Source organism: Eptesicus fuscus, chromosome 13 (genome assembly GCF_027574615.1).
Source record: "Eptesicus fuscus isolate TK198812 chromosome 13, DD_ASM_mEF_20220401, whole genome shotgun sequence".
Lineage (NCBI taxonomy): Eukaryota > Metazoa > Chordata > Mammalia > Chiroptera > Vespertilionidae > Eptesicus > Eptesicus fuscus.
The window spans coordinates 83,468,933-83,493,216 of record NC_072485.1 but is presented as its reverse complement, the minus strand read 5'-3'; the positions used below and the strand labels follow the sequence as shown (position 1 = coordinate 83,493,216).

The 24,284-nt window shown below is 67.8% G+C and overlaps 1 protein-coding gene across 1 annotated transcript in view; it reads left to right on the top strand.

Moving 5' to 3' along the window:
- The first annotated feature begins 2,555 nt into the window (after positions 1-2,555).
- Positions 2,556-24,284, top strand: part of SHANK2 (SH3 and multiple ankyrin repeat domains 2) — a 159,641-nt gene continuing 137,912 nt past the window's right edge. Inside the window, exons 1-9 of the mRNA XM_054725186.1 lie at positions 2,556-2,762; positions 8,358-8,561; positions 9,678-9,749; positions 10,396-10,504; positions 11,930-12,081; positions 12,318-12,485; positions 14,637-14,753; positions 17,156-17,233; positions 24,154-24,220. Coding sequence (XP_054581161.1) covers positions 2,556-2,762; positions 8,358-8,561; positions 9,678-9,749; positions 10,396-10,504; positions 11,930-12,081; positions 12,318-12,485; positions 14,637-14,753; positions 17,156-17,233; positions 24,154-24,220 — 1,174 coding nt within the window. The remainder of the gene's footprint in view (positions 2,763-8,357; positions 8,562-9,677; positions 9,750-10,395; positions 10,505-11,929; positions 12,082-12,317; positions 12,486-14,636; positions 14,754-17,155; positions 17,234-24,153; positions 24,221-24,284) is intronic.

Here is a 24,284-nt window from a genome sequence, read left to right as displayed (position 1 = left end):
GACAGAGCGGCGCGGCGCCTGCCACGTACCTCGCGTCCCGTTCCAGGGCACCGACGGCTCGTTAGGTGCCACGCGGGCGGTGCCAGTGCTGCCGCCTGTGATTGCCCGGCGCCCGCACGCCCGGCTCCACGGCCTGGGGGAGGGGCCGCACCGCTGGGCCCGTCACCCGCAGGCGTCCCGCCGGCTGCCACCCCGCTCAGATGGACGGCACAGATCCCGCCCCCCACGCTCTCTTCCCTCGCGGTTCCCGCTCTCGTGGCGGGAAAACCTTCCGCTGAAAGGACGGGGCCTCGGGTGGCGTGGGGTCTCCCACGCGCTCTGACGGTTACTCGGCGTTGCCCGGGGGACTGTGGGATTTGCCCTGGCCGGTGTGGCTCAGTGGATAGACCGTCGGCCTGTGGACTGGAGGGTCCCGGGTTCGATTCCGGCCAAGGGCACAGGCCCGGGTTGCGGGCTCGATCCCAGTGTGGGGCGTGCAGGAGGCAGCCCATCAATGATTCTCTCTCATCATGGATGTCTCTATGGAATCTGAAATGAATAAAAAATATATATTAAAAAGTAGTTTAAAAAAAAAAAGAAAGAAAGAAAAGCTGCTGTCTGAGCCAGTCGTCCGGCCGGTGACCCCGGCGGGTCTGAGGGGGTGGGGAGGGACGGAAGGAGGCGCCCGAGGGATGGACGGCCTGTGTTCTGAGGCCCCGCGGGGGCCCTGCCAGTGACGGTGCCGGCACCTGCGGGGGGGGCCCAGGCCAGAGGTCACCGTGGTCCCACGTGGTTTTCCTGTGGAACCGCCAGACCACGCGGCCCGGAGCGCCCTGAGCGCCGCGGAACAGCCGCTTCCCGTGCGCAGCCCGTCCTCTCGGCAGGAGGGCCCCACCGGCTGGTCTCCTCGGGGCGGGCGTCTCCGGGTGGCTCCTCCGTGTCTCCGTGGGTGGGGTGGCCCCTGCCCGTGCCTGTGAGTCCCTGGGACAGTGGGAGGGGCTGGGAGCGCCCCCGGCGGTGGGGGTGGCGGTGGGGGGGGGGTGGGGGGGTGGCTGTGGCGGTGGTGATGGTGGCGGTGGTGATGGTGGCGGTGGGGGGGGCGGTGAGGGTGGGGGGGCGGTGGCGGTGGTGATGGTGGTGGTGGTGGGGGGGGTGGGGGTGGCGCACACCTGGCCGCTCCGGCCCAGCGCCCGCTCCGCAGGCTGCGCAGTGGAGACCCTGGGATGCTCCCTCCCCGCCCCTCGCCCCCCCCCCCGCCCTCCCTTCTCCGGGGAGCAGAGAAGACGTGCAGCCATCATGTAGCTCACCCCCCCCCCCCCGGCTTTATCAAAGCTCGACCTCCTGCCCGGTCTGGTCTGCGGGGACCTCTTAAGGGAAACAGTGTTACCAGTGGCGTCTCAGCCTCCTGGGCCCGGCCACTCCGCGGCTGTGTCTCCTGCCGGGTCCTCTGCGCCGACCCCCCACGTCCATCCTTGTCCCTCCGTCACCCCTCAGGTCACGTGTGTAAATGTGGGTGCTGTCCTCTCCTCAGGAGTGTATGTGCGGGGTCCCCACGTGCAGGGGGCCCGCTCCCCCCGGGCTGTGCCGTCCGTGGGAGAGAGATCACGCCCAGCCAGGGGACGCGCCTGGGCGTGTGGCCTTGACCTCCGTATCAGAGTCCTCGGAGAAGAGGAGGCGCCGGTGGCCTGGCCTCCACCCGCTCCCGGCAGCCCTGGTTCTCACCGGCTTTCGTCCCCCCTTCCTGGACCCCGGCCCAGAGCTGGGGTCACGGAGTCCTGGGCGCCCGCTGGGCCGTGCTGGGCGGTCGGCGCCCCCGCCTGGGCCTTTGCGGGGACGTCATTGCCTGGATGGGAGGAGGCTGCGCCCCAGCTCGAGGGACTCTCGGGGACCCCGAGGCCCCGGCTGGGCGGCCTCCCCGCCTGCTCAGTCCTGGGCGGGCCCTGCCCGGGGGCCCCAGTTCTGCAGTTTCCTGTCCCTGCTCTGTGCGTGGGCGGAGGGCTAACGTGGAGGGAACGTGGCACCGCGGCGACCTGAGCCGCCCTTCCTGCCGCCACAGGGCGAGCGTTTCCTCTCACCCCGGAAAGTCCTGGAAAGTTTCAAACTGCCCGGCCCCCGGTTAGTCCCCGCGCACTGGCCATGGCTGCGGCTCGTAAGGGAGAGGGAGAGAGAGAAACATCCATGAGGAGAGAGGATCATGGATCAGCTGCCTCCTGCACGCCCCGCACTGGGGATCGAGCCCACAACCCAGGCCTGTGCCCCGACTGGGAATGAACTGTGACCTCCTGGTTCAGAGGTCACCCTCCACCACTGAGCCCCCGGCCAGCTGGGCGAGGGCTCCTTTAAATCCGGTGCCAGCACTGGGCAGAGCTCGCGGGGCCTCACCGGTCCCGGCCGTGCCTGGCTGGGACTCGGCCCCGGGAGGCGTGGGCGCCCGCTCTCACCCCCTTTGAGACCGTGGGTGCTCACACGGGGCCCTGCGGCGCCCACAGCGACAAGTGCCGGCCTGACACCGGCGCCAGCGCCCCCACGCCCGGGCGTCCCCGTAACGTTTCCGTCTCCCCCCAGCCGCCGGCACCATGCCCCGCAGCCCCACGTCCAGCGAGGACGAGATGGCCCCGAGCGTCTCCGACGACTCCCTGGGCTCCGAGTCGGACAGCTCCAAGGAGGAGACCGTCTACGACACCATCCGGGCCGCGGCGGGGCAGCCGGGCGGCGCCAGGACGGAGGGGGGCCAGGGCCACGCGCTGGTCATCCGCATCGTCATCCAGGACCTGCAGCAGACGGTGAGCCTGTCCCCGGGTGGGGGAGCCTGTCCCCGGATGGGGGAGCCTGTCCCCGGGGTGGGGGAGCCTGTCCCCCGGGGTGGGGGAGCCTGTACACACACACACACACACACACACACACACACACGCACACACAGCAGGCCTTCCCCCCACACCTGCTCGCTGCCTGGCAGCTGGGCCTGGCTCGGTCAGTCCCCTCCCAGAGGCAGGAAGCAGGGAAGGGGTCGCTCCCGTCAGAGGAAAACTGCGGCCAGTCCCGCTGCGCCACCTACTGGCCACGCCGTGCAGATGCCGTTCCTGGACGGTCACCAGCCCGGGCACCTCCAGGGCGTCAGGTCCCCGCCCCGTGGGGTCTCATGAGGGGGGCAGGCATGCCCTCTCGCCCTTGCTGAGCCTCACCCCTCCAGGGGGCCTGGAGTTAGATTCCTTTGGGTGAGAGCAGAGGCGTGGGGCAGGGAGTGGCCGGGCGGCTGGCGGGGCGGTGGCCTCCGCTCTCCGGATCCGCACGGCAGCACGCAGGGCTCCCCGTGCGGTGCGCGCTGGCACCGGTGCGTGCACTGGGCCTCCTGAGCAAGCGGCGTGCGCCAGAACCGATGGAGACTGGTTCCCCGGTGGCTGTTTCTGGGGGACGGCGAGTGAGGGAGTGGGACCCCTCCCCCCGGCACAGCTGCCCCGTCTCGAATCCACACGGAGCGTCGTGTCCCAAGAACAGCCCAGAAGGCAGGTGTGAGACGGCGACGGGTCTCCTGCGTGTGTGCGACTCGGCCCCGGGCCCACCTCCACCCCCGGGTGGCACCAGCAGCTCCGCTGCCTCATGCCCATGCCCACTGCGCGTGCCCGTCCCACTGCGCGTGCCCGTCCCCACTGCGCGTGCCCGTCCCACTGCGCGTGCCCGTCCTCACTGCGCGTGCCCGTCCCACTGCGCGTGCCGTCCCCACTGCGCGTGCCCGTCCCACTGCGTGTGCCCGTCCCCACTGCGCGTGCCCATCCCCGCTGCCCGTCCCACTGCGCGTGCCCGTCCCCACTGCGCGTGCCCGTCCCCACTGCGCGTGCCCGTCCCACTGCGCGTGCCCGTCCCCACTGCGCGTGCCCGTCCCCACTGCGCGTGCCCGTCCCACTGCGCGTGCCCGTTCCCACTGCGCGTGCCCGTCCCACTGTGCGTGCCCGTTCCCACTGCGCGTGCCCGTTCCCACTGCGTGTGCCCATCCCCACTGTGCGTGCCCATCCCCACTGCGCGTGCCCGTCCCCCTGCGCGTGCCCGTCCCCACTGCGCGTGCCCGTCCCCCTGCGCGTGCCCGTCCCCACTGCGCGTGCCCGTCCCCCTGCGCGTGCCCGTCCCCCTGCGCGTGCCCGTCCCACTGCGCGTGCCCGTCCCCACTGCGCGTGCCCGTCCCACTGCGCGTGCCCGTCCCCACTGCGCGTGCCCGTCCCCACTGCGCGTGCCCGTCCCACTGTGCGTGCCCGTCCCACTGCGCGTGCCCGTCCCACTGCGCGTGCCCGTCCCCCTGCGCGTGCCCGTCCCCACTGCGCGTGCCCGTCCCCACTGCGCGTGCCCGTCCCACTGCGCGTGCCCGTCCCCACTGCGCGTGCCCGTCCCACTGCGCGTGCCCATCCCCACTGCGCGTGCCCATCCCCCTGCGCGTGCCCGTCCCCACTGCGCGTGCCCATCCTCCTGCGCGTGCCCGTCCCACTGCGCGTGCCCGTCCCCACTGCGCGTGCCCGTCCCCACTGCGCGTGCCCGTCCCCCTGCCCGTGCCCGTCCCCACTGCGCGTGCCCATCCCACTGCGCGTGCCCGTCCCACTGCGCGTGCCCGTCCCCACTGCGCGTGCCCGTCCCACTGCGCGTGCCCGTCCCACTGCGCGTGCCCGTCCCACTGCGCGTGCCTGTCCCACTGCGCGTGCCCGTCCCCACTGCGCGTGCCCGTCCCACTGCGCGTGCCCGTCCCACTGCGCGTGCCCGTCCCACTGCGCGTGCCCGTCCTCACTGCGCGTGCCCGTCCCACTGCGCGTGCCGTCCCCACTGCGCGTGCCCGTCCCACTGCGTGTGCCCGTCCCCACTGCGCGTGCCCGTCCCCACTGCGCGTGCCCGTCCCACTGCGCGTGCCCACGAGATAACGGAGGAGCAGGTGCCCGGGAAAGTGAGCTCTCGTCAGTGTTCCCGTCCGTTCGGTAAATGCGCTCGAGTCTGCTTTCATGCAGGAAGGAGCATGCAGCTGCCGCCCTGACCTCAAGGGTCATCCAGCCCCTGCCCGCCCCCCCCCCCCGCCCCCCAATCTCTCCCCAAAGCAGCTGCCAGGCCCTGCCTCTCCCCACCCCGCCCCCCGTCAGCTGACTGACCTCCCTAATCCATCACTTGCTCCCGAATGGATGCCCCATGGGCTTGTCATTGATGGAAACAGATCCCCTGCAGCAAGGCCCCCCCCCCTCCCCGGCCTGTAAGCCCTTCCTCACCGTCTCCTCGCGGACACGGTGGCCACTTGCCTTTGCGTCCGAGGCCCCGGGTTCCGACTTGGGGGCCGGCCCGTCTCCCTTTCTGAGCCATCGCCTCAGGCGGCGGCCGAGGACCAAGCCCCCCGTCGGCCTCTTGGTCTGCACAGACGCGGAGGGGCCTCCATGGTGGGAGAGGGTTCTGGAAGGCCTGGGCGGGAGCGGTTGTGACCTTGACAGGAGCGGTCGTGACCTTGACAAACTCCCTTTGGCTCGTTGCTGGGCGGGTGTCTGATTCAGTCCCCTCAGCCCCTGGGGGGTAGAGCTCTGCCTCCTTCCAGGAGTCGGGAGTCTGCGTGCAGCCCCTCGTTATTCCCAGGCCTGTCCGTGGTCCCGGGGCATCTGTCCAGAGGGGAGCGGGTGGGGTGCCTCCTGCCTCGTTCCCTGTGGCGTCCCAGCGCCTGGAGCTCGAGGAGGCCCAGGCCAGAGAGGTGGGCAGGACGGCCCAGTCAGCTCTCTGCAGCTCCGGCTCCCTCCTGCCCCCCCACCCCCCCAACCCGCTCCCCCCTGCCCCAGGCTCCCTCCTGCCCCAGGGCTCCCTCCTGCCCAGGGCTCCCTCCTGCCCCAGGGCTCCCTCCTGCCCTGGACTCCCTCCTGCCCCGGGCTCCCTCCTGCCCCAGGGCTCCCTCCTGCCCCGGACTCCCTCCTGCCCCGGGCTCCCTCCTGCCCTGGACTCCCTCCTGCCCCAGGGCTCCCTCCTGCCCCCGACTCCCTCCTGCCCTGGACTCCCTCCTGCCCTGGACTCCCTCCTGCCCCGGCTCCCTCCTGCCCCGGCTCCCTCCTTCCCCGGCTGGTCTCCCCTTCCAGCAGAGCCCCCCTCCCCCCCAATCTCTCACAATGAGGCTGGGGAGGCCTGGGCCGCTCTCTGTTCTTCGCACACCCAGCCCTCCTGCCACACCTGAGCGAAGGGCGTGGGTGTCCTCGCTGAGATCTCTAGCGCCCGCCTCCCCGGAGGGCCCAGACCTCATTTCCACCTTGACACCTTCTCGCTCCAAGGCTGAGCGCTCCCTCCGGCACAGCAGATGCCCTGAGCCTCTAACGCCCCCCATGCCCTCGGCCAGGGGTCACCTTCAACAGACTGTATCCAGGTCTCATTTATAGCTCAGACCCGCCCATTGGAAGTCTGTTGTTGTTGGTTGTTGGCCAGTTTGCCGAGTCGCGCAGCCTTTGACCCGGGAGGGGGCCAGAGGGGCCACGTTTCCCGGGCGGGGGCCGCCCGATGAACCAAGCTCATGGTCGCGGGATCGGATCACCTTACCCAGCAGGCGGAGCGGCCTGAGCTGGGGCACAGTAGCGGGGCTTTGCCTGCACCCCCAGATACCCCCGTGGGAACCGGTCCCAGCCCCGGGGCCAGTCCGGCCTCCTGTGCTCGGAATGCGTCCGGGAAGCAGCAGGGCCGGCCCGTGCTGGGCAGGAGAGAGAGCGGACCCTCACCCGGCGGAGGCACAGGAGCCGGGGCCGGCCTGGCCTTTGCTCCCCTGGCCGGTCGGGGAGTCTCAGGGCGGGGACGGGGGCGCTGAGTCCCGCCTGCTCTCCATGCGCTGCAGGCGCTCCTGATGGGGGTGGAGGCGCCGCCCGCGTGGTGAGCTTTGTGAAGTCCAGCTCTGTGGCTCCCCACCTGCCTCCCCGTGTGGGCGGGTGGTGTCGGGGTGCGGGAAGCTGTGAGCGGTGGGCATGGCTGGGCTGCCCCCCCCCCCCACCCCGTGAGGGCCCAGGCGGACGCCCACCCGGATCTGGGCGTACAGAAGTCGCCCGGTTTGCTCCCGCCGTGGTCCTGCAGGTGTGTCTCCAGACCGGCGGCCCCGGCCTGACCGGCGTCAGACACTCTCCTGTGGGGAGGGTGGACGGTCTGTGTCCAGCGGCACTGGACTCTGAGAGGCCCAGACAGGAGAGAGGCGCCCAGGGTGGAGGCGGTCATTGAGGACCGGAGATTTGGGTCAGTGGTGGGGTCATTGGTGAGGGTCAGTGGTGAGGTCATTGGTGAGGGTCAGTGGTGAGGTCAGCGGTGAGGTCAGCGGTGAGGTCATGGTAAGGTCATGGTGAGGTCAGTGGTGAGGTCAGTGGTGAGGGTCAGTGGTGAGGTCAGCGGTGAGGTCAGCGGTGAGGTCATGGTAAGGTCATGGTGAGGTCAGTGGTGAGGGTCAGTGGTGAGGTCAGCGGTGAGGTCAGCGGTGAGGTCAGCGGTGAGGGTCAGGGGTGAGGTCAGTGGTGAGGTCAGTGGTGAGGTCATGGTGAGGTCAGTGGTGAGGTCATGGTGAGGTCATTGGTGAGGGTCAGTGGTGAGGTCAGCGGTGAGGTCAGCAGTGAGGGTCAGCGGTGAGGGTCAGCGGTGAGGTCAGGGGTGAGGTCAGTGGTGAGGGTCAGTGTGAGGTCAGTGGTGAGGTCAGCGGTGAGGTCATGGTAAGGTCATGGTGAGGTCAGTGGTGAGGGTCAGTGGTGAGGTCAGCGGTGAGGTCAGCGGTGAGGTCAGCGGTGAGGGTCAGTGGTGAGGTCAGCGGTGAGGTCAGCGGTGAGGTCATGGTAAGGTCATGGTGAGGTCAGCGGTGAGGTCAGCGGTGAGGGTCAGGGGTGAGGTCAGGGGTGAGGTCAGGGGTGAGGTCAGTGGTGAGGTCAGCGGTGAGGTCAGCGGTGAGGGTCAGTGGTGAGGTCAGTGGTGAGGTCAGGGGTGAGGTCAGTGGTGAGGTCAGGGGTGAGGTCAGCGGTGAGGGTCAGCGGTGAGGGTCAGGGGTGAGGTCAGGGGTGAGGTCAGTGGTGAGGTCAGGGGTGAGGTCAGGGGTGAGGGTCAGTGGTGAGGTCAGGGGTGAGGGTCAGCGGTGAGGGTCAGTGGTGGGGTCAGTGGTGAGGTCAGTGGTGAGGTCATGGTGAGGTCAGTGGTGAGGTCAGGGGTGAGGGCCAAGACCACAGGAACCAGTGTCTCCATCTCAGCGTTTCCCGTTTACAGTGACCGGGTGCCCCCCCCCCCCAGCAATAAGAGGGCCTTGCCGTCCATCCCGAGAAGCTGGGGGGCAGGGAGGGTGGTTCTGGACGGAAACACCTTTGCCATCTGGCCACATGGCCCGGCGGGCCGCTCCGGGCCTGGGTCACCGACCACGTGTCTCGTCCCCGCAGAAGTGCCTGCGCTTCGACCCCGACGCCACGGTGTGGGCGGCGAAGCAGCGGATCCTGTGCTCGCTGAACCAGAGCCTCAAGGACGTGCTCAACTACGGGCTGTTCCAGCCGGCCAGCAACGGGCGCGACGGCAAGTTCCTGGACGAGGAGCGGCTGCTGCGCGAGTACCCGCAGCCCGCGGGCCAGGGCGTGCCCTCCCTGGAGGTACGACGGAGCCCGGTAGCACCAGCCGGGCCCTGAGGGGGCGCCTGAGGGTTCCCGACGCGGAGCGGTTCGCAGACGCTTGTTTCCCGCGTAGATCGGACTGGCAGGCGGGACTTGGGGTGCGCACAGCACGCCCCCCGCCCCCCTCGGGCTCACGTCACCAGGACCCGGAGTCCAGCTGGCCTGTCTCCCGAGCCCGCCTTCCTCCTGGCCCTCGGGGTGACCGGTGGGGGAGGGGGCGCTCTGAGCCGCCCCTGCGCCTCCCTGGCGAGGTGCTGAGCAGCCTTATCCACGGCCACCTAGTGTCCCGGCCCCGCCTTTCTGAGCCCTGGTGTACCCCGAGGGGCAGGGCGTGTTCCCACGTGTTAGGACCGCACACAGGCAGCCGCAACATGGCCATTGCTCCTCTCACAACCCGTTGCCAGCGTGACGTGACTGCGTTCGTTTCCGTGTGGATCGCAGCCCGCACGCGAGCCACTGGGGGGTCTGCAGCCATTGGGGGGTCTGCAGCCATTGGGGGGTCTGTAGCCTCCCAGCCGGGGGCGGGGGGGGGGGAGGCTCTGCAGTGAGATGCCGTGTGGCGGGGGTTAAGCGGAGGTCCCAGCTCAGAACTCAGGCCTCCCACGGGTCAGGCCCTCCTAAGCCTGGAGCGTCCCCGGCGCGGCTGCCCGAAGGGGTCAGGGCCGCGGGAGGCAGGAGGTGGAGGCCTGGGGATCGGGAGGCCGCCCGACACCGACACCCACACTGCGCCTCCCTCTCCCGCTGTCCTCCGCCTCCGGCCTCCACAGAACGGGCTCGGCTCCCGGTGCGGCCTCCGGGTCAGAGGCAGCCTGCTGGCTGGGGGCAGGAGGCGCGGCTCCTGGGCAGCCCCCGGTGCAGGCGCCCGCCCCCCACGGAGGGCCTCCTGCGCCCCGGGGTCGCTTGGTCTTTCCCGGGCCTCGCAGCGCGGCTGCGGGCGCTCCCCGTGCTTCCCGGGCGTGTGCTGGGCCCCGTGTGCGGCACGGCCGGTTCTGTAGCCCCGGGCGGCGCTGGGCGCCCTGCTCGGTGGCTGGCGGAGAAGGCGGTCCTCTGAGCCGCCGGGGAAACCCTCACCGTCCTTTCTCCGGTTCCGGCCAGTTCCGCTACAAGAAGCGGGTGTACCGACAGCGCCCTCCGGACGAGAAGCAGCTGGCCAGGCTCCACAGCAAGGTAGGCGGCCCGGCGGCCACCGCGCTTCTGTCTGTCTGTCTGTCTGTCTGTCTGCCGGTGGCCACCGTGCTTCTGTCTGTCTGTCAGCCGGTGGCCACCGCGCTGTCTGTCTGTCTGTCTGTCTGCCGGTGGCCACCGCGCTGTCTGTCTGTCTGTCTGTCAGCCGGTGGCCACCGCGCTGTCTGTCTGTCTGTCTGCCAGTGGCCACCGCGCTGTCTGTCTGTCCGTCTGTCTGCTGGTGGACACCATGCTCTGTCTGTCTGTCTGCCGGTGGCCACCGCGCTGCCTGCCTGTCTGTCTGTCTGTCCGTCTGTCTGCCGGCGGCCACCGCGCTGTCTGTCTGTCTGTCTGTCTGCGGCATCTTCTTCTGAGCTCAGGGCGGCTCTGCGGGGCTCCCGGCGAGGACAGGACAGGAAACGGGAGGGCGCACCCGGGACAGGCCGGCTGCGGCAGCCCCGCGTGGGCTCCGGGCTCCTCCCGGGATCCGGGCAGAAAGCCGCCGCTTGGCCCGCCCCGGGGTCGGCAGGGCCCGTCAGGGGCGGCTCCCCTCCGTGGCGGAGGCCCGCGGGCGCCCGTGAGGAGCCTTCCCGTGGCCCCTGCAGGCGTCTCCCGTGGGGACGTTCTCGCTTTTCCGTTTCCTCCGCAGACCAACCTGCGGAAGTGCATGGACTACGTCCAGCACCGCTCGGTGGAGAAGATCGTGAAGATGCTGGACCGGGGCCTGGACCCCAATTTCCACGACCTGGACACCGGCGGTAAGCGTGGCCGGGGCCTCCGCGGGCCTCCGGAGGCTCAGGCTCGGGGCGCGCACAGGTGACGGTTCCGAGTCACGCGTGTGCGGCATCCACGTGCCACCGTGCTGCCCGTGTTCGCTCCACGGTGTCTCCGGCGTCCGCACGTGCTCAGTACACACCTGTGGACTAAGTGAATGAATGAATGAATGAATGATGCCGTGCACGGAGCTGCTGTGTGTCCGTGAGGGTCTTGCCCCCCCTGCTGGGAACCAAGCCCCTCCCTCGTGTGGATGAAATGGCCACGGGTTCTCAGGTGCCTAGTGACATTGGGGGGCTGGGGGTTTCTTCCTCCCTCCCTCCCTCCCTCCCTCCCTCCCTCCCTTTCTTTCTCTCTTTATTGTTAATCCTCACCCGAGGATTGTTTTTCCATTGATTTTTTGAGAAAGGGAGAGAGAGAGAGAGAGTGTGGAAGGGGGAGAGGGAGAGAAACATCGATGTGAGAGACGCACATGGATCGGTTGTCTCCCGCACGTGCCCTGACCGGGGCCAGGGATCAAGCCTGCAACCGAGGTACATGCCCTTGACCAGAATCGAACCCGGGGCCCTCAGTCCGCAGGTCGATGCTCTAACCACTGAGCCAAATTGTCTAGGGCTCTTTTTCTTTTTCTTTTTTTTTTAAAATTCCTAATGAGCACCAGCTTTTGTTTAATCTTAGTTTTTCTCCTCTCCGTTTGGCTGGGGTAGGAGTGACCTGCAGCAGTGTCGGTGCTGGGTGCCGCAGGCTGTGTGTGTCTGTGGGACGCCCACCTCGCGTGGTTACAGTGTCTTTCCTACGACAATCTGCTCTCTTAGCAACTCTTTTTATTTTTTAACTATATTTTTATTGTTTTCAGAGAGGGAGGGAGAGGGAGAGAGAAACATCAATGATGAGAGAATCACTGATTGGCCGCCTCCTGCACGCCCCACACTGGGGACCAAGCCCGCAACCCGGGCGTGTGCCCTGACTGGGAATCGAACCCTGACCTCCAGGTTCATAGGTCGACGCTCACCCCCCAAACCACACCGGCCCAGCAGCAACTTTCAAAATGCAGCACCTCCCCCGGCTGCACACACAGGCCCTGGGACCGCTCCCCGCACAGCCGGAGGGAGTGTGCGCTCCCGCCGCCCACGGCCCCTCCCGCCCCGGCGGCCTCCAGCCCGCCCTCTGTGGCTGTGGCCCCGGATCTGTCTGTCTGTCTGTCTGTCGGCCCCCCCTTAGCCTCCTCCCCTCAAGGTCCCTCCACATTGTTGCAGCGGCAGGATCTCCTCCTTCCTTTATGTCGGGTCAACGTCCCGTTGTGTGGGGGGGATGCGCTACTCGGGGTCCCTTTAGACGTGGCTACGTGATCCCCGGGACTGAGCGGCTTCCCCCGAGGGCTGGCTCTGAGGGGTGTGCGTCCCCCCCAGAGACGCCCCTGACCTTGGCGGCCCAGCTGGACGACTCCGTGGAGGTCCTCAAAGCGCTGAGGAACGGCGGGGCGCACCTGGACTTCCGCGCCAAAGACGGGATGACGGCCCTGCACAAGGCCGCCCGCGCCAGGAACCAGGTGGCCCTCAAGGTACGGTGCGGCCCGTCTCGCCCGGGGAACCCCCCCCCCAGATTCCCTGGGTCCCCCCCGTCCCCCCCCCCCCCACGCACAGCCACGCCAGGTGACCCTGAACTGCCCGCTGGAGCGGGTCTGGCCGTCCGCGCCTCCTGGTGTTCTGGCCGTTGGAAGCGCGGTGCCCGGCCTCTGTGCCGCTCCGGCACGGGCTGTGTCCCGCCGCGGCCAGCGCCGACCCTCCGTTTCTCTAGACCCTCCTGGAGCTGGGCGCGTCCCCGGACTACAAGGACAGCTGCGGCCTCACGCCGCTGTACCACACGGCCGTCGTGGGCGGCGACCCCTACTGCTGCGAGCTGCTGCTGCACGAGCGGGCGGCCGTGTGCTGCCGGGACGAGAACGGCTGGCACGAGATCCACCAGGTGCGCCCGCGCCCGCCGCACAGCGCCTCCCGGCCCCCTCGCGGGACGGTCCCCGGGCGGGCAGGTCCCCGGGCAGGCAGGTCCCCAGGCGGGCAGGGCCCCAGGCGGGCAGGTCCCCGGGCGGGCAGGGCCCCAGGCGGGCAGGTCCCCGGGCGGGCAGGGCCCCAGGCGGGCAGGTCCCTGGGCAGGCAGGTCCCTGGGCAGGCAGGGCCCCAGGCAGGCAGGTCCCCGGGCAGGCAGGTCCCCAGGCGGGCGCTGCAGAGCCCAGCTGCCTCCTGCGGCTGGAGGCGGTGCTGACCGGTGGGAGGCGGTGCTGACACGGCCCGGGCGCTCCTGGGAGTTGTCATCCTCCCGCTTCGCCCACCGCCCTCCCCGGGAGCAGCCCCGCAGCCCTCGCTTTCTCCTCTGTGCAGGGGCTTCTGGGGCCCAGAGAGGCGGAGGGGCCTGCCCGAGGGGGCCCCCCCCCCCGCTCCTCCCGCGCCCGCTCCTCCCACGCCGAGGCCTGGCTCTTCCTCTCCTCCAGGCTTCCAACAGGAGCCGCATGACAGGGCAGGGCGCCCCGGGCAGGAGGGAACGGGCAGGCGGCTCCGCTCTGCTTTCTGGGGCTTCTGGCTTCTGCAATTCAAGTCTGACCCCCCACCCCCACCCCCCGTCTAGCACCCCGGGGTGTGGACAGCTCCTTCCCAGCGTACCTGGCTCACTTCCTCTCTCGGGATCCCGGGGGCCCACGCCAGGCCTGCCCACGGGTGCTGCAGGGGGCATCGCCCAGGAAACCTGCTTCATTGCAAAAAGGCTTCCCCATCCAGCGGCTCCAGGCACCGCCGCTGGGGTGCCCGCCCCCTGCAGGCTGACTCGGGAAGAGCAGTGTTTTGAGCTCAGGTCTGCAAAGGGTCTTAAAAGTTGTTACTCAAATCCCCCCAGTATTTTCCGGAAATACCCCTCCAGCTGGAGATCGTCCGTGAACGAGGTAGAACGAAGGAAGTAATGCCGGGCCGGCGCGGCTCAGTGGCTGAGCGTCGACCTCGGAACCAGGAGGTCAGGGTTCGATTCCGGGTCAGGGCACGTGCCCAGGTTGCAGGTTCGGTCCCCAGTGTGGGGCGTGCAGGAGGCAGCCGATCAGTTACTCTCTCTCATCGTTGATGTTTCTATCTCTCTCCCTCTCCCCTCCTCTCTGCAATCAATAACATTTATTATATTTTATTTGTTTCAATAACGTTTATTCTTCTAAAGAAGAAGGAAGAAACACCAGATGCTTCCCCACAATCTGAGAACTTGGAGGACTCATTCCTTGTAGTTTTCGTTGCTGGGTAGCTTCAGGTCCGCCTGCCCCCTCCCTGCCCCCTCGCTCCCGCCTGGGGACCCGAGGGGCTGTGCACTGAGGCCAGCCGCTGGGCCGAGGGGCCGGGCTCTTTCCCACCACCTTCGTGTGCAGCCGGGACACGTGACTGGCCCCCGTGGGGCGCCCCCCTCCGGACCCCCCTCTCCGTCTCTCTGACTCTGTGTCTGGCCTGGGTGCGGTGCAGCCGGGTCCGCTGAGCCAGGGACTTTCCCGCTCGGAGCTTGCCTGCAGGTCGCGGAGTCAGTCAGTCCTAACTCCTCGCTCAGGACAGTTTAGTGAGGAAACTCGTGGGAAGCACCTGGCATCTAGTGACGGCACAGTGTGTGCCCGCCATTATCATTGTCATAGTTACTACTTGGCCACGCCCCATCACCTTGCTCATCCCTCTAGCCACGCCCCACCACTGTCATCATCACCCTCAGGCCACGCCCCCACCATCAACCTCAGACCACGCCCCATCACAGCCATCATCACCCTCAGGCCACGCCCCACCACAGCCATCATCACCATCAGGCCACGCCCCACCACAGCCATCATCACCTTCAGGCCACGCCCCATCACAGCCATCATCAACCTCAGACCACGCCCCACCACTGTCATCATCACCCTCAGGCCACGCCCCACCACGGTCATCATCACCCTCAGGCCACGCCCCCACCAGGCCAGCATCACCCTCAGGCCACGCCCCCATCGCCCTCCCGCCAGGGCAGATGCTGCCTCGCTTCCTGCCCCCTGGGGTGGGACCGGCAGGTGCGGAGCGGGTGTGTCCGCGGCTTCCGGTGACAGCGGGTCTCACGGGAGGTCCGGCTCAGGCCTGCAGGTACGGGCACGTGCAGCACCTGGAGCACCTGCTCTTCTACGGGGCGGACATGGCGGCGCAGAACGCCTCGGGGAACACGGCCCTGCACATCTGCGCCCTCTACAACCAGGTCAGTGTGGGCCCGCGGGCACCCACCTTCCACAGCCGAGGGCGGGGCGCAGGGACCCCTGGGGCCCGGGCCGAGGCAGGTCCTGGACATCGCTGTGGGAGGTCCCTGCCCCTCCTCCCCTTCTTTCCTGCTCTCTGACTTCCAGGAAGTCGCCTGGAGAGTGGGGTGGGGTGTGGACACTACATGAGCCGGGGGGCGGCGGCGGGGGCGGGGGGGCTCTGCTACCTGGAGGAACAGAGGCGGACCCCGGTTAGGGTGACTGCTGGGCCCACGGGTCTCGCAGCTGCGCGTCCTCTGCCACCAGCGGTGTCTTCCCAGCCCACTCAGGGCCTCCGTCTTTGGGTGAAATCTCCAGCCTCCGCCTGAAACCAGGCCCTTTCCCTGCCCAGTCCACGGGCACGTCCCCGCCCAGGCCCTTCCAGCCACTTTGAAACCCCAGTTTGCTTCTAGCTAGTCAACCCTGGAAAACTCCTACACATCCTTCAAGACCCCATTCAGGTAGCCCGCCCTCGGTCAGGCCTCCCCTGGACGAGCTCCTCATAGCGCCAGCCGTGGTTCTCGCTGCGCAGTGCTGTGCAGGACTGCCGGGTGAACCGCCAGGGGCAGGTCGTGGTGACTCACCTCTTCTTCCTGCTGGCACCCCCGCCTTGGGCCCCTCTTCTCAGGGGCATGAACAGCCGTGGCTCGTGGTCTCCACACGGCCAGGCACCGGAGAGCAGCTCAGCCTGCGGGGCAGGGAGCATTTCAGCGGAGCTTCAGGAAGTATTGGCAGGCGGGGACCTGGCTTCCTGCTCATGGAGCTGCCTCCCCCCCCCCCCCCGTCCCCCACAGTGGGATTTGTGAGCAGCTGGGGCGCTCCCTGGGGGACCCTGGCGTTTGCACGGGAATAGCTGTGTGAGCCTGGGGTACCTTGCCCAGCTGCTCTCGGAAAGCACACCCCGAGGCTTGGCCGCAGCTGGTAAGACATCTGTGCCGACGTGTGCGGCTTACGGCCGCGACAGGAAACAGCCCTTTGTTGTCCCCAGGAGACTTCACGCGTGTTTCATCGTGACACAAGCACCGGGATAAACATGTTTGCTGTCACTTGAAATAATTGTGGCCAAGATGTGCCGCGGTTCTTGTTCCGGCGTTAAGAAGCGTCCAGCAATCTGGGGAAAGGCCGTGTGTAGGTTAAATCGGAGTCCAGACACGAAAGATAATTTTGAGAGGCATTGGGGGTCAGAGGAGCTTTCGCTAAAGGAGCTAAAGTCCTCCTTGTCTCAGGACCCTTGCTTTTTATTAACACGATTTGTCCTAAGGCGAGGTGGAGATAATACTTCCAAGGGTAGGGTTTACAGAAGCATTGTCAGATTGGGGAATTGCCTTCGGCTGCTCAGGTGTTTGGCCAGCAGGAGGCAGTAACGTAGACTGAGATGCCCTGAGCTGTCTGGCAGCAAACAATCATCCTATTCAGGTTTGGGGGAAGTGCCTTCAGCCATTCCCAACAGGTGACTGCATATGTGACTCAGCCCTTGTTGAGCCCCCAAGTTCCGTCAACCTTTCGATGAAACTCTTGCAATTATGACATGCTGGACCTGGCTTCCGGCAACGATGGTCTCTGAGCGTGGGGTGGTCCCACTGGCACGGCGTTTCTGTCGTCCGCAGCCGGTGCTGGGCGGGGCTGGGTGTGACCCATGCCACTGTCCCTGCTCAGGTCTGTCCTGCCTCTTGGCCGATGGCTCCAGAGCTGGCCCGGCTCTCAGGAAAGCCCTGCCCCTGGTGCCTTAGGTTAGGGGAGGGGACAGCGAACCCTCTCTGCAGAGGCCACAGGGACGGCCACGGCCACGCCGCTCTGCCGCTGAGGATGAGCGCAGCCACAGACAGCACAGATGACTGTGTGGCTGTGTGCCAGTAAAACTTTATTTACAAAGCGGCAGCGGCCCGCTTGAGCCTGTGGGCCATGGTTGGCACACCCCCTGCTGGGGGTCGAGCCCGCCACCTGGGCATGTGCCCTGGATGGGAATCGACCTGTGACCTCCTGGTTCCTAGGTTGATGCTCACCCACTGAGCCACGCCGGCCGGCGTGTTTCGCTTCGGATACGTTGCACGCGCACGTGCAAGCCTGCAGAATGTAGCTTAGAAAGGGCCCCTGTTTGGCCCAGGGGTGCACACACTTTAAACTTTTGTAGGTTCTGTCAAGTCCCACGTGTGTGTAGCAGTGAAACTTCAACCGGTAGCCCTGGGCGGGGGGGCGGGGGGTCACCCTGATCCTGGCCTCGCGGAGGGAGGAACCCGCCCGCCCTCTAACGTGGCGTGCGTTTCTCTGCATTCTCGGGAGGGAGCTTCTGGAGCCGGGGGCGGGGATCTGCCGCAGCGGCTCCCGGGGACCTGTCCCTCACCCGCGTGTCCCGTGTGCCCTGCAGGACAGCTGTGCGCGGGTGCTGCTGTTCCGGGGCGGGGACAAGGAGCTGAAGAACTACAACAGCCAGACCCCCTTCCAGGTGAGAAGAGCCCTCGCGGGACACCCCGCACGGACGGGGCGGGGTGGGGCCGAGACCGCGGGTCTCTGAGCATCGCGTGCGTTCGACACCAGGCGGGCTGGTTCCGTGGGGGATGCCACCTGCGTTGGGAGCTGTGCCCGGCGCCTCTGTGTCCCTGTGCCCCAGGGACGGCGGCTCCCGGAGCTCCTTCCTACCAGTGAAACTTCAAGCCCAGCCTGGCCAGTGTGGCTCAGTGGATAGAGCGTCGGCCTGCAGACCGAAGGGTCCCAGGTTCCATTCCCGGTCAGGGCACAGGTCTAGTTTGCAGGCTCGATCCCCAGGGTGGGGCCTGCAGGAGGCAGCCGATCCATGATTCTCTCTCATGATGGATGTTTCTAACTCTCTCTCCCTCTCCCTTCCTCTCTGACATCAATTGAACATATTAAAAAACAACACACATATTAAACATGTTAAAAAACACACAAAAACACGTGGCTCTTCACTCAGAGGCGGTGCCGTGGTGGGGCCGGCGCTCTGGGGTGTGGACATGGCACAGAGTCGGCACCACAGAAACCGAGGGCGTGACCTCGGCCTGGACACGGCTGAGTCGGGCCGTGCGACCGATGAGCTGGGCCCTGTCTCCCTGGCCGAGCGTCAGTGACTAATACTCAGACGGAAAGGAATCAGGACAGGTCCCAGGATTGTGCTGTTTGGACACGGGGGGCAGCCAGCCTGTGGGGCTCAGTGGTTGAGCGTCGACCTAGGAACCAGGAGGTCATGGCTCCGTTCCCAGTCAGGGCACAGGCCCGGGTTGTGGACTCAATCCCAGTAGGGGGCGTGCAGGAGGCAGCCGATCCATGATTCTCTCTCATCATTGATGTTTTCTCTCTCTCTCTCTCTCTCCCCCTTCTTCTCTGAAATCAATAAAAGTATATTTTATTTTTTAAAAATAATTCTTTATTGTTGAAAGTATCACATATTTCCCCCCATTGACTCTCTCTAGCCCGCCCCCCCCCCAGGCCCTCACCGCCCCGTTGTCTGTGGCCATGGGCCACACGTATCTGCACAAGGTCCCACCCACCCACCCTCCCCCGCCGGCCCTGCCCTCCGAGATCCCGCGCTCTGTTCCCTGTTCCGTGGCTCTGGGTCCACTCCGTTCATCAGTTTATTTTGTTCGTTAGATTCCACATGTGAGTGAGATCACGTGATACTTGTCTTTCTCTGACTGGCTTCTTTCGCTTAGCACGATGCTCTCGGTCCCTCCATCTGTCTCAGAGGGTAAGAGCCTCCTTTTTCCTGGTGCGCGGTACTCCCTGGTGTGAATGTGCCACGGAAACAGGAGGCAAAGCCCTGAGAGGCGTGGACTGTGGGGGGTGTGGGGGGTGTGGCGGGGTGTGGCGGGGTGAGGCGTGGACTGTGGCGGGGTGAGGCGGGGTGTGGCGGGGTGTGGGGTGGTGTGGCGGGGTGTGGGGTGGTGTGGCGGGGTGAGGCGGGGTGAGGCGGGGTGTGGCGGGGTGAGGCGGGGTGTGGGGGGTGAGGCGGGGTGTGGGGGGTGTGGCGGGGTGTGGGGTGGTGTGGTGGGGTGTGGGGGGTGTGGCGGGGTGTGGGGTGGTGTGGCGGGGTGTGGGGTGGTGTGGCAGGGTGAGGCGGGGTGAGGCGGGGTGTGGCGGGGTGAGGCGGGGTGTGGGGGGTGAGGCGGGGTGTGGGGGGTGTGGGGGGTGTGGGGGGTGTGGCGGGGTGAGGCGGGGTGTGGCGGGGTGTGGCGGGGTGAGGCGGGGTGTGGGGTGGTGTGGCGGGGTGTGGGGTGGTGTGGCGGGGTGAGGCGGGGTGAGGCGGGGTGTGGCGGGGTGAGGCGGGGTGTGGGGGGTGAGGCGGGGTGTGGGGGGTGTGGCGGGGTGTGGGGGGTGAGGCGGGGTGTGGGGTGGTGTGGTGGGGTGTGGGGGGTGAGGCGGGGTGTGGCGGGGTGAGGCGGGGTGTGGGGGGTGAGGCGGGGTGTGGGGGGTGAGGCGGGGTGTGGGGTGGTGTGGTGGGGTGTGGGGGGTGTGGCGGGGTGTGGGGGGGTGTGGCAGGGTGAGGCGGGGTGTGGCGGGGTGTGGCGGGGTGTGGCGGGGTGTGGCGGGGTGTGGCGGGGTGAGGCGGGGTGTGGCGGGGTGAGGCGGGGTGTGGGGAGTGAGGCGGGGTGTGGGGGGTGTGGCGGGGTGTGGGGTGGTGTGGTGGGGTGTGGGGGGTGTGGCGGGGTGTGGGGGGGTGTGGTGGGGTGTGGGGGGTGTGGCGGGGTGAGGCGGGGTGTGGGGTGGTGAGGCGGGGTGTGGCGGGGTGTGGCGGGGTGAGGTGGGGTGAGGCGGGGTGCGGCGGGGTGTGGCGGGGTGAGGTGGGGTGAGGCGGGGTGTGGCGGGGTGTGGCGGGGGGGGGGGGGTGTGGGGGGTGAGGCGGGGTGTGGCGGGGTGTGGCGGGGGCCGGGCGGAGCAGCAGCTGCACCCAGTGGGGGCGGGTTGACTCCTAGAAACGCCCGTCCCGCTGGACGGCGCTCAGGAAGGGACAACTTGACTCCATGTTTTAAAGAACACCCTCACCCCTCAGCACGGTCCCCGGTGAACTCCTCTTCACCCTGCAAAGCCCAGCTCCTCCTCGGCAGGGGGCGTCCTGCAGCCTTTGGCCCGTGTTACTCGGTCTGTACCTTTTCCGTCGTGTTAGAATGGCGGCCTCTGTCAGTTCCCCCGATGTCCCGGGAAGAGGCTCCGCGTCCCACCCTCCTCGTGCCCAGTCCCGGGCCCAGTCCCGGGCGGGTCAGTTGGAAGGCGCTGTGGCGGGCAGAGGCCTGGACACACAGCTCCCTGTAGTTTCTCACTCCGGCCACTGGGTGGCAGTGTTGGCGCGGGCCAGCGGGGCTGAGAGGGAGGCTGGGCGTCCCGGGCGCTGAGGGGAGGTGGAGGGAGTTTGCAGAGACCTGTCTGCTCCTGAAGGTGAGCCCTTGGTTGCTCACCAACCGGAAGGAAGGGGACACGCCCCTGCTCGGTCGCCTGGGTGTCGCACGCGAGCCACAGACGCGGGGCGCCAACCGCCGACATCGATTTGTCCCGGCGCCGGGGCTGGGGGAGGACAGGGTGCCGCCGCTCCGTCTCCGACGAGGACGGTGGTCACCAGGTCCTGGCACGTGGCTGCCTCCTCCCGGGCCTCACACGGAGGGAGAGGCCTGTAGGGAGACAGACAGATGAGGGGAGAGGCAGGGAGACAGAGAGATGGGGGGACAGAGAGATGGGGGGACAGAGAGATGGGGAGACAGAGACGGGGGGACAGAGAGACAGGGACAGAGAGACGGGGGGACAGAGAGGCGGGGGGACAGAGAGACGGGGGGACAGAGAGACGGGGGGCAGGGGTTGAGAACACGCTGGTGTCTGTCGCAGCTTCATGGAGATCTAGCCGACGTGACCTTGCTGAGTGTGAGGTGTAAGACGGGTGATTCACGCGTGTCGCTGTCTTACAGGATCACCCACCACGGCTGCCTGTCCCCCAAGGCCCCCCCCCCGGCCCTGTGTGGGGGGGGCTGTTACGCCCTCTCAGCGCTGTCCCACGCCGCGCTGCTAACGACCTTTCCCGGCTTGGACGTGGGGAGCCACGTGCACCCCTGAGCGCACTGACCGGGGGGCTGACCTGTGGCTGGAGCTCAGCCCAGAGCCCGTCCGAGGGCCCCGCGCTGGCCGTCCGGGGCGGACAGAGGAGCCTGCAGCCACCGAGAGCGGCCCCGCCCGTCGGCGTCCAGGGGCGGGACAGCGCAGGGTCCGGCCCGGCCAGGAGGGAGGGTCCGCAGGACGCGGCACGCCGGGCCGTGCTGTTGCTCACGCAGCCGCTGGAGGGCTGCCAGGTGGCGCCATCTCCGGGCCTGGCCGCGGGCGCGGGGGGCGCCTTCCCTCTGCGGGCGGGCGTCTATGAAGCGCACCTGCCTCTCCCCTCGGAGCCGGGGACGCTTATCCCACGGTCGCGGGGCAGGGGCCGGGGTTACCCGGAGCTCCCGGACGCACGGGAAAGGCGGGGGCCGCTGACGTGCCGATGGGACCGGGGCCGGTGGGCCCCGCGCCTGCCCCTGCGTCGCCGGCCGCCCTGCCGCAGCTGGCGCTGCCCTTCCCCTCGGAGAGGCGCCGAGTGGCCGTCCGGCGGCGGCCGCCCGTGAGGAGAGGAGGACGGCGCTGGGAGGGAGGTCGGGCCCACCTTGCAGGTTGGGTGGGCGGCCGGAGACCAGGAAGCTGGAGGGCGCCGTCTGGGGCCCCCAAGTGTTGGTGCTGGGGGGACGCCCGCTGGGTCCCCGGGAGGCTGCAGCTGGCCGTGGGGCGTCCACGCGGGGGGACAGGGAGCTCGGGACAGAGGGCCACAGGGGACGTGCTCGCCAACTCCCCGGCGAGGCCCCGGCGCCGCCCGCACTGCCATCGCCGGACCGACCCCCCTGGCTTTGCCGCCACTGAGGCCACGTGATGGGCAGGAATTCTCCCGCTGAGAAGCCGGGGTCGCCCTGCCCTGGCCCGGGACCCGGTGGGCGGGCGCTGGCCCAACGTCAGGGAAGGAGCCGGCCGGGCGTCTCCGGCTCTGGGTGTCCTGGTCTGAGGGTGGCTGAGGACGGGGTGCCACAGTGGGCCCTGGGGCTGTTGCTGACGGAGCAAGGGCTCGCCGCCCGACGCCGCGGGAGCCCAGCAACGGCCCTTTTGAGAAACGAAAGCAGCTTTTATCTGTGGACCAGAGGCCCGGCGCACACAGTCTGTGCAAGGGGCTCGGCCCCCGCCACCGCGGCTTCGTCCGGAAGGTCGTCCGGAAGGTCGTCCGGTCTAATTAGCATGGTGCACTTTTATTATTGCCGATGGGCCGGCGAGGAGACAGAGGAGGCGGGGCCCACATCCGCCTCCTGGTCCAGGGTTCAGGGGAGGTTCAGACGGTTTCTACATTGGCTCTTCCTGGACACTGGCCCTTGCTCCTGTGGCGGGCTGTGGCCCTGCGGTCCTGGTTCCATGTGGTCCTGGTTCCATGCAGTCCTGGTTCCATGGGGTCCTGGTTCCATGCGGTCCTGGTTCCATGGGGTCCTGGTTCCATGGGGTCCTGGTTCCATGCGGTCCTGGTTCCCTGGGTCCTGGTTCCATGTGGTCCTGGTTCCATGTGGTCCTGGGTCCATGTGGTCCTGGTTCCATGGGGTTCTGGGTCCATGTGGTCCTGGTTCCATGGGTCCTGGTTCCATGGGGTCCTGGTTCCATGGGGTCCTGGGTCCATGTGGTCCTGGTTCCCTGGGTCCTGGTTCCATGGGGTCCTGGGTCCATGTGGTCCTGGTTCCCTGGGTCCTGGTTCCATGGGGTCCTGGGTCCATGTGGTCCTGGTTCCCTGGGTCCTGGTTCCATGTGGTCCTGGTTCCATGTGGTCCTGGGTCCATGTGGTCCTGGTTCCCGGGTCCTGGTTCCATGGGGTCCTGGTTCCATGTGGTCCTGGGTCCATGTGGTCCTGGGTCCATGTGGTCCTGGTTCCCTGGGTCCTGGTTCCATGTGGTCCTGGTTCCATGCGGTCCTGGTTCCATGGGGTCCTGGTTCCATGTGGTCCTGGGTCCATGGGGTCCTGGTTCCCGGGGGGGGGGGGCAGTCGGGGCTTCACAGGGTCCCTCGTGGGCCTGTGTCCCAGGACCCTCGGTCGGGTCCTGGGAGAACAGGGTCGGGCCAGTCTGAGCCGCCCGGTCAGTCCCAGCCCTGGCGTGGCGCAGACCGACCCCTGTTCTCGGTTCTTGTCTCGCCGTCTGTCCCCGGTCGGCGCCGTGACTCGTGCCGAAGGGCTGTTGCTAGGGGCGTGGGCGGCATCGAGGTGTCGTGCGGGGACCCGGTCCCTGGGAACAGAGACCAGCTTGTTGCTGGCGGCTTCAGGACCAGGGATGAGCCTGGCCGGGTGCTCGGGGGTTAGAGCGTCGGCCGGCGAGGCTTGGCGGGACTTGGAGGTGTGTGTTTTAAATATTTTTATTGATCTCAGAGAGGAAGGGAGCGAGAGGGAGAGAGAGAAACATCAGCGATGAGGGAGAATCACTGACCGGCTGCCTCCCGCACGCCCCACTGGGATGGAGCCCGCGACCCGGGCACATGCCCTGACCGGGAATCGAGCCTCAACCTCCTGGTTCCTAGGTCGAGGCTCCACCCCTGAGCCACTCGGCCGGGCTGGGGCCGGTTTTTAATGGGCCAGAGCGGGCAGGTGCGTGCCGGGCGTCTGCGCTCTGGTTTAGAATGGTTTGCGATGATGCCAGGAGCGCATGTCAGGAAAGTGCCCCTTTCTGTGGCGTCTCCGCCCCCCGCTCCCCCCTCTGCCGCTTCCCCACCCTCCGCTTTCTTCCTCCCCAGCTCCCCCCCACTCGGCTTGGCACCCACTCCCGGCACGCAGCCGGCCTCGGGTTGTCCTCGTTCCCGAAGGCGCTGACACGCCAGTTTACGTTGTGTGATCGGTTGAATGTCCCCCACGCCCCGCATACACTTTAGCGGTGGGATCGGGGGTGCTGTTGGCGCCCTGAGCCTCCCAGCGCGCTGACGCCGGCACCGAGCACACGCGAGGCCGGCGCGGGAGGAGCCTCAGTGCGGGGCGCGTGTCCTCCTGGCGCCGCGGGTTGTCTCAGTGACGCTGAGACAGGTGTAGCTCGTTTGTGTGCTTTTTAGTGCATTTCTGTGGGTGTCAGAGAGGAGGGGGGGGGAGGGAGAAACATCCGTGATGAGGGAGAATCACGGATCGGCTGCCTCCTGCACGCCCACACTGGGGATCGAGCCCACAACCGGGGCAGGTGCCCTGACCGGAATCGAACCCGGGACCCTTCAGTCTGCAGGCCGGCACCCTATCCACGGAGCCACACCGGCCGTTTTTTTTAAAAGGCCGATCGGCTCGTTGGCTGTCGCCACGCGCAGAGGCGGGTCCCCGGGCCGTAACGCCTTCCTCTCTCGCAGGTGGCCATCATCGCGGGCAACTTCGAGCTGGCGGAGTACATCAGGAGCCACAAGGAGACGGACGTGGGTGCGTGGGGCGAGGCGCGGGCTGGCGGGCGTGGGCGGCCCCCTCTCCCCCGCCCATCCTCCGC